This window comes from Triturus cristatus, chromosome 3_1 (genome assembly GCF_964204655.1).
Source record: "Triturus cristatus chromosome 3_1, aTriCri1.1, whole genome shotgun sequence".
NCBI classification, from domain to species: domain Eukaryota; kingdom Metazoa; phylum Chordata; class Amphibia; order Caudata; family Salamandridae; genus Triturus; species Triturus cristatus.
The window spans coordinates 627,439,521-627,451,026 of record NC_140583.1 but is presented as its reverse complement, the minus strand read 5'-3'; the positions used below and the strand labels follow the sequence as shown (position 1 = coordinate 627,451,026).

The window sequence follows — 11,506 nt, the reverse complement described above, 5'->3', positions numbered from 1 at the left end:
TTTTGCCTGGATAGAGGTCAGGATCAGTGTCCCCAGGGGGTTCTATGTTCTAATCATCCCACGAGTCATCATGTGGTTAGAACGGTGGGTTAAAAAGATCTTGAGGAGAATCTCGACTATCCCTCCCAGGCCAGAAGTTGGGATGCCCTGTGGTGATTTGAACAGAGGCCCTACAGATGGTGGGGGAGGAGATGGAGAAGAAGGCAAAGGGGGAGGAGGGGCGAAAGAGGGGATGTGGTGGACTAGGCCAAGAGGGCAGGAGACTGGCAGCTCGGTCATGTCGCCTTTAAAATTTGGCTTGTGGCTGAGATGACAAGTCGATGACTTCCTTGAAAGTCAACTTCCTTTCAGAAGGGAATGAGTCTTGAGGCTTTGGAGGTGGCCGAGTCAGGATCCTGTCAGTTTGTGGGTGGATCATGATGTGCTTCTGTTTGCCAGCAAGCTCTTCATTGCAGGATAGGCTGGTCTTGGTCCTCAGATGTAGTGAAGCATTGGACGTCAGACGTATTGGCACTCAAGAAGGCTTGAGGGCCAATGACGCCAAGGTAGATTTCGTCCCCGAAGACATCTTAGAACCAAAGATAGTCTGGAGGACATTTTCGATGCTGGTGTCAAGAGGCAGGGCTCCAAGATATGCCTCTGCCCCAGGAGCTAGTTGGGTGCCGGATGCAAAGTGTGTTTTCGGTGCCAACCGTGGCCTTCGGACAGTAGTGGACCAGAAGCAATGCTGGGCTTCAGGGCTCGATGCCCAACACCCTCGAGGGAGGTACTCCGACTACATTCAGTAGCAGGAAGGAGGGAAAGATGTACTCACAGCAGTTGTCTACCTCATCTGCATTTGAACTGAGGGTTTTTTGTTTCAGATTTCAGAGCAGGAACTTGGGAGATGAGTGCGGAGGCTGGGCAGCTGAAGTCTCCGCTGAAGTTGACTTCGACGCTTTCTGTTGCCGAAGAGATCAGGGGTGACCTTCCACTGTCATGAAATGTGAAGTAAGACCTGAACCCTGACGGTAATGCAGCGTCTTCTTTGATCGGAAGGCACAACAGCAATTCTCGTTATGTTCTGGAGAAAGGCAGAAGTTACACACCTGGTGGTGGTCAGACAAGGGATATTAGCTTGACACGGAGGATAATGTTGAAATGAAGTCCTTTCCATCACGGATGGGTCATTTAAACTGCCAAACACAACAAAGTAGGTCCTGAACAGGACGTTGAAGTGTTCCTGGTCGTCAAAACGGACGGGTAGCGTAACGCATCCGAAAAGGCAGTAGATGTGATAATTGCGGTAGGAGTAGAGGAACCAAAAGGGTCCCAAGACAATGACCAGATGGTGTCAACCAAGACCTCGGTGAAATCCGTCCGAAACCGAAGGTGGGGAAAAGAAAACCAATCTAACAATGGAGTCGATGCTCATGAGCATTACCAGCAATAGGTGAAGAAAATTAAGTTGCACATCTCCTAGCCCAACACTAGATGGCAGGAGTATTGCCAGCATACGTACCTACACAGGCCATGAATATAGACTACTTGTCCAAACTTTAAAGTAAGCATGTTTTTCATTATGTCATTTGAGAGGAGTGCAAAATATCCGCGTCTCACTTTCTTGTTCCACGCTAGTGTGTACAAACATTTCCCTCATCTGATCACTATCATGCATATTTACGATTCATAGTTATAAAACATGTTGCTTCACATTTCATTACATGGAACTATTACAAGCATATCAGGGGTATCTGAATATGTTGCAATGCCTGAGGGTCCTGACCAGCTAACTGTCTCTGTGACAAAGGAACTGGGGAGGGGGGTGCCATGTGCACTACCAGCCACAGAAAGAGAATTTGCAGCTGCTGTACAACAGGAAAGAATTTGTATAACCTGCTGTGGGACCTGTAAAATGAAAAATTTCCAATCGCTTTCTGTAGCACATCATGCTTAATCTTACTCAGAAGAACCACACCAGTGAAATCCTAGGGTATGAGCGGTGCTTTGGTTTCCAACTGTAGTGCTTTGATGTAGATGGTCTTCAGCCTGCACAGAGAGCTGCCCTGTATGCATTTTCAAAACCTCAAGGTTTAGCGGTACAGAAAACAATCAACTTGGCAGTGCTCGTCCCCAACACATTGTTGTCATGATGAGGCCACCTTCTGTGCCAGAAGCTCATAGGTAGGATACAAGGTAAAGGAAATACAAGGCACCCCACCAAAGAAGCAATTTAAAATTACATTCATCTTAAAGAAAATAAGCAGATTTAGCGAGGTCACAAAAGTGAGGGCTTTCTTTATTTTTATTATTTCTTAAAAATATGACTGCCTGAAATCCTGCTTCAGTTAAGTTCGCTACTACGCAATTATAACAAATAATTTAAATATATTCTTGAAGTAGGTCATGCTTTCTCTCAAAACCTGAAACCACCGAGCTTCCCACCAGCCAGCCATGACACAAAGAAATAAAAGGATGCAGTTTGTCATTTTTGTAAATATATTCGCATTACTGATTGTACTGTACTACCATTTACAGAGTTCTTTCCTACGCCTAAAGAGGCCCAAAATGCTTTCATGGTCATTAAGAGATATACTTGTAGCACACAGCCTAGAGAACTAAAGTACCACTTGGCCTCCACGTGCAGCCCAAAAATATTAATTTTTAGGCAGGAAGAGGAATAAAATGTGTTTGAACAGTTTAGTACTGTTTTGCTCTTCGTATTAATGTAAACAAATGCCTTATTTTTGGACCAAATGGAAGGTAGCTGCCCTGCTACACAGTCGTCTTATTCCGAGTGAAACGTTCAATATGTGACACACAAGGAAACCTCCAAATAGTCATCTTAGATTGCGTTCAAGTTCGTCACGGACGTTTTGTGGCTTTGGTCCTACATCAGACATTGTACAATGTGTGTGCTGGCCACACGGGAAGGCTCAGGAGCATGTAGTTCTCATGCAGATGATACTTGTGTGATTCAGTAAAACTATGAGAGCACCCAAACCATTAACTCAAAAGCTAATCATTTACATGGTTGAATGGCGGTAAAGTCCTGCAATTGGAAAATCATCTGTGATGGCGTAAGCGGGAGAACCTTTACTGAAGATCACTTAGTGCTCATTGGTGACCTCAGTTCATCTTCCTCTTTACTGTTCCTAGCCTTCGACGCCTTTGTATGTACAGATGACGGAAATTTATGTATAGCCCTTGAAAGACAAAAATAAATATAATATTAGTGGATTCTAGGAGAGTACACAGCATTTTCAACAAGCTAATCACAGGAAACAAAATAGCTTTCACAAAACAAGTGTTGGCCAAGATACCTCCTCAAAAGCCTGCAAGCCACATTTTGGCAGCCAGCATTATAACTTTGCATATACAGTACTCTTGACCGAAATAAACATTTCACAGATGTCTCAATCTCTGCTGAGATCACTACTGTCTCAAACATCCTCAACAACTTACTTTATTCGATTTTAAGAAGCAAAATCATAAAAGTCAAACTTAATAAAAATACATTCCATAAAAATATAAATCAAATACAATTAGACTGACTTTGGGAATGCCCGCGAAATAGCGAGATAAAAAATAGGACACTGTGGGCATGGTTAAGAACGGAAGAAACAGTAAAGCAGATCTCGCTTGATTAAAATTCATGTTCTTCAAGAGTGGAAGTATATATTTGAAACGCAAATGGTTGTATTTCGAGCAGACCATGACTATGTGCAAAGTATCATTAATAGACACATTATCACAGTAACATACTGGTAGCCTAGAGTCTTTAAAGCAACCATGATTAAAAGGCACAAGCCTCGGGATTAAATTCAGTCTAAAGAAAGTTAGCAGTTGTTGCTGGTGACTGGGCATGTCTAAGGCAAGTTACGGCTCCAAGCCACCAACTGTTTTCACTAAAAGTGAGTGACGGGTCAAAAGCTTGTTCTGCTGTCATCTTATCTTTGAACGCTTCTTTGACCCATCTTTTATCAGTTTGAACAGTGTCACTAGGATCATGATAAAGTTCTAGTCTCCCTAATCTTACCATTGTGGAGGAGACATAAGTCAGCCAAGGAAGAGTTATAAAGGTTCATGCAATCTTGCATGATGAACCTGTTGATGCCTAGTTCCTCCTTGCACCACACAGAAAACCAAAGCAACATAGGGCAGAGCCGAATAAAATCAATCACATGGCCCATGCCCAACTCTTCGTGAACAACCTCATAAGGTATAATTTGTGGGACACCAAAGAGAGCCCTGAGGAATTTGTTCTCCGCCACTTGGATCGGGATAACTTGCCCACATCCCCAAATGCCACATCCATAGCTGGCTATTGGGATACACTTAGCCTTGAATATATCCAGGGCTTTTTTTATGTTGTGCGTCCCAGTCACCGGGAGAAGTCTCTGATACTAAATGTTGCCCTACTAAAAGTCGCCACGTTGTGATTAATTAAAGAATGGCAGCTGAGACTGGAGTCTAAATGAACACCCAAATAGCTAAACTTATCACTCTGGCTAATATGATGACCATCTACTATGAATTTCATTGTCTTTGTCTTAGGTGGGCAAAACTTCATTCCGTGACTTAGAAAAATTAATGGAGTGGTCAAGGCTGTTCATAAAATCAGTAAATAAGTCTCAAAGTTTCTGTAACTCCCTAGCAGTCCAAGCAATTAAAACTGTGTTGTCTGCATAAAGCAGAGTGGGAATCATGTGACCGCCAGCTGTATGGGTGTCAAAGTGAGGGTCTGTGAAACTGATTCTAGTTGATTAATGTAGAGAATAAATACAAATGGAGCAAGTATGCAACCCTGACAGACCCCTCGCTTTAGTTTGAAGTACGGTGTGCATTCACCATTGGGGCCATATCAAATAGAGGCCGAGAGGTCCCTGTGCAAATCACACAAAAAATATACTAGGACGGGCTCTATGTCCATCTGAGCCATCATTGGCCACAGCTTGGAGCGACTGACTATTAAAGGCTGAGCTGAGGTCCATGAAGGAGGTCAGATGGATTCGCCCCCCTCTTAGCCCTGGTATACTTGCAAATCAGCAGGTAGAGATTCAAGTTTTGACAGTGCACCTTCCTGGCCTAAATCCATATTGCAGATCAGACAGGATATTGTGTTCCTCAGCCCAGTTAGAGAGTCGCTCCAACAGGTTCCGGCCTATGATTTTCACCTTCGAGTCAATAAGGGATATTGGTCTATAGCAGGCCAGATCTGACCTGTTTCCCTTTTTAAAAATTGGGACTATAACTTATTAGCGCCAGGTTGATGGGAGGAAATCTCGGACGACTGCATTTAAATGCTGGTTTATTAAGGGAGCCGAGAGGTCGATAGACAATTTTAAAAGATCATCAGGAATCCGTCAGGCCCTGGGGCCATGTTGGTAGTAAGATTAGTAATCACAGAGGTCACCTCAGTCAACGAAAATATAATAATTGCTGCTGTCTGACAGGGTGTCCTCAACCTCTTTGCTATAAATAGCCTTAAAATGCTCAACCCAGGCTTGTGAAGTAATAGTTGATGCTTGGTTAGAAAGTTGGTCAATTTAGAACAAGGCAAGATTAACCACTCGCCAAAAGGCAGCAGTATCCCTCAAAATGCTGGCAGTAAGTAAATTATCCCAGGCCTTTTCTTTGAGTTGGATCTTACGTTCCTTACAAGACCTACGATAGACCACCCTGGCTCTCTTAACCTTTTCCTGACACCACTGTGTTTCCTGCAGGGTATTCAACAGATCCTTGTGTGCCTTCAAGCACGTTTTATCAAACCATATAACTGGTTGAGGCGTTGCAGGGACACAGATGATTTGATAGACCTGCAGATATTTGAGAAGGACAGCATAATACTGTGAGCCGAGGCATCCTCAGTAAGACAAGAAAGAAAATCAGTGCTTCAAGAGATAACCAGTTGGAGAGAAAATCAAATGGGACAACTGACGTCCACCGCAACCGTCAGTCCTGATCGGCAGAGAGTACCAATTCCTTGTAGGAATAGGCTGCATAATTGGGTTTTTTATCCCACGAAAAAGTGGCTGATAAAGGATTGTGGTCACTCAAGTTGTCCCACATAACCTTAAAATCTTTAAGAGCTAAAAATGAACTAAAAGATATAAAGATATAATCTATGGTTGTGCTAAAACCTCTCCCCTTGAACGTGGAGACCCTCTCAGTTGAACCCTCTAAACTCTGGACCATTATATTAACCAAATTATATTCAGCAATGAGTGTCAACATTCTACCCTTGCTGTGTATGAAGAAGGTGTTACTGATCAATGCCTGGATTTACATTCTCAAATGCATCATTGCATTGACAGGACAAACATGGATGTAAATTAAAATCCCCCAATAGCATTATCCCAGTAAATGACGGTGCCAAGTGAAAAAAGTCATCAATAAAATATTTTAAACTAGAGACAGCGTCTACTTTGGACCTGGATATAACAAGGCTATAAAAATGTATGACCAAGAGTCTACATTTATTTTTAAAAGTTAAAAAGAGTACCCAAAACCTCCTTTGATTTAGACCTAAACGGTTGCACCTTGCAAATAAGGCATAACTTCACTAAAGTGACGATGCCACTACCAGCACGACCACTGGACGACAAGGTGGCTGGAATGGTGAATGAAAAAAAGCCATCCAGATGGAGACAGTCGCCGGCACCCATGTTTCCTGAAGACAAACTATGTCATAGGAGCTCAGCATTTTGATCCAACCAGCATCAGCTAACTTATCTCGCACCCCAGCAATGTTCCAACTGAGAACCTTAAGGACCGAGGAACTACTGTATACTGGCGAGTTGGCCAGGTCCTCATCTATGGGGGCAGGGCCCAGTCAATCAAGATCTTCCAGCTGGCTCAAGGGTTCAAAGCGGTTACTAGGAGGTCTGCCTGCCATTTTGCTGTGACGAGTGTGATTGAGCAATCCATCTTGTAATCTGTGCTGGCCAGTATGCTGACCTCCCTGTTCCAGAGGTCTTGCAGTACGAGGAGGGTAAAAGAAGCCGAGTGGAGACACCTAAATGCGATCCCTAGGATAGCCCTTAAGGTCAAAAGTATGAAGGATGCATCCAGCCAGTGTTATTAAAGTTGATGATGATACACTCAACTGGGAATAACTTCGGGGAGAGGCCGATCCAGCCAACTCTACGTGCCATGATGATTCCTTTCACACAAACTGGGCTGTGGGCTGAGGAGAATGCCCTAGACGACAGCCAATGCACCACTTTGTTCTTGAATTGCTCAACATTTTCCTGAGACTCCTTTTTTGGGTGCGAACGTCTGTCAAAATCACGACATACGGGGTTGCTGCTGGGGGCCGCTGAATTACACCAGTCAGGAGTAGACTGTAGGCACCGGCTTAAGTGAAAGAGATTGAGCTCCTACTGTTGAGCCTTTAATTGGGTTGTAGTTAAGCAGCTGAGCAAAATGAAGGGGCCTCTGATGAGCTGATTCACCGGAGTATATGGGTGGTGGCAGTCTTTGTGTGGAACAAGCGGACTCATACATAGGTGTGGGATCATTGACAACTGCGTGGGGTAGCTTAGACTGGGCAGGTTAAGGAGCCCTGATATGGGCCTTTTGCAGTGTCTGGGGTTGTGAGAGAGCTAGAAATAGGACCAGCAAAACAGAGCAGTTTTTCAAGGTGTGTTTGAATAATGTCCTCTGAACCGTGTAGACTTCCAACTAATGACTCCAAATCAGTAAGCTGAGTTCCCAGGGCTGAAAGAAACTTGAGTTCCAGATTGTGGATCAACTCTGCTAAGGTACACACAGTCCTAGCGGCCACAGAGGCAGTGTGGTTGTCAGTGTTATTAACAATAAAGGGCTTTGAGGGGAGCTTCCTGCTGTTTTTTTCTTTTTTTTAAATGGCTACTCTGAGTTGTTAGCTTTACATCTGGCTCCTAGCCTTTGGGTGTCCTCTAGTTCCTTAGTGGCATAAGTTTCCTGAGTCTTAGGGTGAGCCGCTGTAGTTGTAGAGTTTATGTGCGGATGTAGGTGGGGGTAAGACGAGTGAAGTGAGTGCGGCTGCCCACGGCCCACGCAGGGGGCCATCCTAAGTGGGTGGCCCCTTTAGTGACATTTGGACACCAGTTCACCCCTTCTCATGAGAGAACTCAGGGAGGAGTCTCCCCTTTGCCTGTGGCGCGCTGGGTGCGTCATTTCCGGCGCGACGAGGAACTGGGGAGGGTATATATGCCTCCCCCGGCCATCCTGGCGTCCTCTTTGCGCCGGACACGCCGTTTCTTTGCCTCGACCCTCAACGCCGTTTGAACGTGTTTCCCTGGTGCTGTACCTCCTGGCGGTGAGTCGTATCCACCCCTTTTCTAAATATCAAGGGCATCCAACGCCTGGCCATTGCCATGGCTGCGGTCTGCCATGAGGTTTGGTACAGCTCCCCAGGTCCTCAGTCGTTGTGTCCGCCGTGCCTGCTACCATTGGGGCATCTGTTCCCGGCTGTCTTATTAGATGCCTCGGCCCGTTCCTGGCCTTTTCACCGGTCCTTTTTAGCAGGGGTTGGACAGGCAGGAACGCTGTCCCATCAAGGCTCTCTGCGGAGCAGAGAGATTGCGGCCGGGCAAGCAAGTATGAGCAGGAGGCCCTGGGGGATATCGTCAGGATGACGGAGAATGGACGTGGGAGCCCACAAGCGTTAGGATGCCGTGCGAGCATGCGGCCGTCCCCTTTCCCCAGCGTTGCAGTAAACAGAGGCACTATGTATGTATTTAATGCTTGTTAAGCGCAGCTGTCACCCAAAAGGGTATCCTGGCGCTGAGACCGTGTCTGACCATCAGGAAGATGTATTACATTGCTCTCGGGAACAGGTAGGTCTTAAGATCCCTTCTAAAGGAGAGCAGATCTTGGCTACTCCTCAATGTCAGAGGTAACGTATTCCATAGCGTGGCGGCTGTATAGCTAAAAGCGCGGCCGCCCCCATCCTCACTCTATTAATCCTGGGAATCCTCACCAGGAACTCCGAGGAGGATCTCAAAGGTCTGGCAGCTTGATACCAAGAGAAAAGATTTTGAAGTAAAATTGGTCCTAGTCCATGCAGAGCCCTGAATACCAGGCATAACGCCTTAAAGGCAATCCTCTCCTGGACCGGCAGCCAATGTAGATCAACTAGAGCTGCAGATGAAGAAGCAGAGCGCGGCCGAGATAGAGCCAATTTCGCAGCCATGTTCTGAATCCTCTGCAACTTTAGGATCAAGGTCTTAGGAGCTCCCAAAAGTAGTGCATTGCAGTAGTCTAACCTACTGAGAATAGAACTACGCAGTATCTCTGCCCTGGCACTCCGCGGGAATATTGGTAAAAGTTTACGTAGGACACGCAGCAGACCCATACAGGTCGCCGCAGTCTTATTTACAGACGCATCCAGCTGTAAACTAGGTTCAAACAAGACTCCTAGATTACGAGCCGATTCTGCGGCTTCCACTGAGCCCGAAATAGAGTTAGGCCAAAAGTCATCCGGTAACACGCGAGGAACACGGTCTAGGGAACAATGGAGTACCTCCGTTTTCGATCCATTAAATTGAAGAGAGTTAGCTCGTAGCCACTCTGCTGTGGCCGACATACAACGGTGAAAGGTGTCCCTCGAGACTGCCTCAGCTCCCTCAAGTGAAAAGATCAATTGAGTGTCATTGGCATAGTTGATAACTGATATGCCGAATGACTTGATCAGATCTATCAAGGGTCGAAGGTATAGATTAAAAAGAATCGGACTGATCGCTGACCCTTGGGGGACACCATGATTCACCTGTCGTATGGCTGATCGGAATGGTGGTAATGCCACAGCTTGCTGTCTGTTGCAGAGATAAGATGTTAACCAACTTAGAGCCAGACCGTTTACTCCCACGTTTTGAAGACGGCCCAAGAGAACCTCATGGTCCACCGTGTCGAACGCGGCAGACATGTCAAGCAGCACTAAAAATGCTGACTTGCCCCTGTCGACACTCATTCGAAGATCATCCAACACGGTGACCAATGCGGTCTCAGTGCCGTGGGCCGGTCTGAAGCCAAATTGGGCTGCATCCAGACAGAAGTTGGTTTCCAGGAAGTTGGACAAGGCTCTCGTGACCCACCTCTCCAGAATTTTTATCGCAAATGGTAAAAGCGAGATGGGTCTATAGTTAGCCGGGCATAGAGGGTCAAGAGAAGCCTTTTTTAGCAATGGTGATACAATTGCCAGCTTCCAGCTGTCTGGAACCTGTGCTGTCGTCAATGACTGGCAGCAGATAGAATAGAGTGGAGGGAACAACTCATCTTGAAATGCCTTCCAGATCTTATGAGGCAGTGGATCGAGTGGTGAACCTGAGGATACGCCATTGGCCAAGGCACAGAATTCCTCAAGCGAGAAAATAGGAAGACAAGACATCTGAAAGGAGTCTACCTTGTTATTATCCCATACGGGCGGCAAGTGACCTGGGAAAGCCAAGGAGGACGATAAAGACGGCACCGCCTGTCCCGATACTGATAGACCGTTCAAAATGGTCCTGATTTTCTCCTCAAACGCAAGAGCCAGAGAGTCACAGAGTTCCTGAGAAGCTGGAGTGGCTGGTACTGTGCAGGACGGATTAGATAGATTATTAACCAGCTTGAAAAGAGTCTGCGATTTATTGGAAGCCTTCGCCAAAGTGTCTTCTAGGAACTTAGCTTTAGCACTTTTTAGCTGAGACTTGTATACCCGCAAGGCCACTTTATATGCTGCCCTATCCAACTCCTTATAACCTCTCCTCCAGGTGCGCTCAGCCTGTTTACAGAGGAGCTTGTGCTGTCCAAGATCATCCGTGAACCAAGCATTGGCACCTCTAGGTCTATCCCTCACCCTTCGCAAAGGGGCCAATTCGTCCAGAGATGTCAGAATTTGCCGACAAAGGGCAGCATAGCTCTTGTCCACACTATCTTCCACCAGAAAAGCCCTCGGCAGCAGAGTAGGACGAATCGGCTCCCTTAGAAGGCGAGCCCATGGTCGATTAAACTTAGTGCAGCCCAGATTGCTAAATTTTTGCAGAACAGGCAAGGCAATGGACATATTGATCAATGAGTGATCTGTACAACACTGATCCATGACTTCTTTCACTACAACCAGTTCCTTCTCAGCGAAAACCAGGTCTAAAGTATGCCCCTTAACATGCGTGGGTAACAGGACCAGCTGTGTAAGTTGAATATTACTACAAGCTTGGCAAAGTTTCCTATAGGCCAGATCTTGAGGGCCAGAGGGCCAAGGATTAAAATCACCCAATACTAAGAGTTTTGCATGGGAGTTTGAAAGGTCATAAATCAAATCAACCAGGGACTGAAGACCTGTTGTGGTCGAGGAAGGAGGTCTGTAGCATAGAAGACCTGCCATCAAGGTACCGCTCTGGGCCATGATAGAAAAGCCCATGAGCTCAAACCCTAGCACCTCTTTAACCGCCAAATCCGAGAAGGAGATTGACTCTCTAAAAATGTAGCCTATTCCACCCCCTCTACCAGAGGCTCGAGGAGTGTGTCTTATGAGGTAGCCCGGTGGGCAAGCCCAACCGAG

The 11,506-nt window shown here is 46.0% G+C and overlaps 1 protein-coding gene across 2 annotated transcripts in view; it reads right to left on the bottom strand.

Annotated features, from left to right (window-relative positions):
- Positions 1-2,247: 2,247 nt before the first annotated feature.
- Positions 2,248-11,506, bottom strand: part of HACD3 (3-hydroxyacyl-CoA dehydratase 3) — a 309,056-nt gene continuing 299,797 nt past the window's right edge. For both annotated transcript variants that reach the window (XM_085644589.1, XM_085644590.1), the window contains exon 11: positions 2,248-3,185. In XM_085644589.1, the coding sequence (XP_085500715.1) occupies positions 3,109-3,185 (77 nt within the window). In that variant the 3' untranslated portion in view covers positions 2,248-3,108. The remainder of the gene's footprint in view (positions 3,186-11,506) is intronic.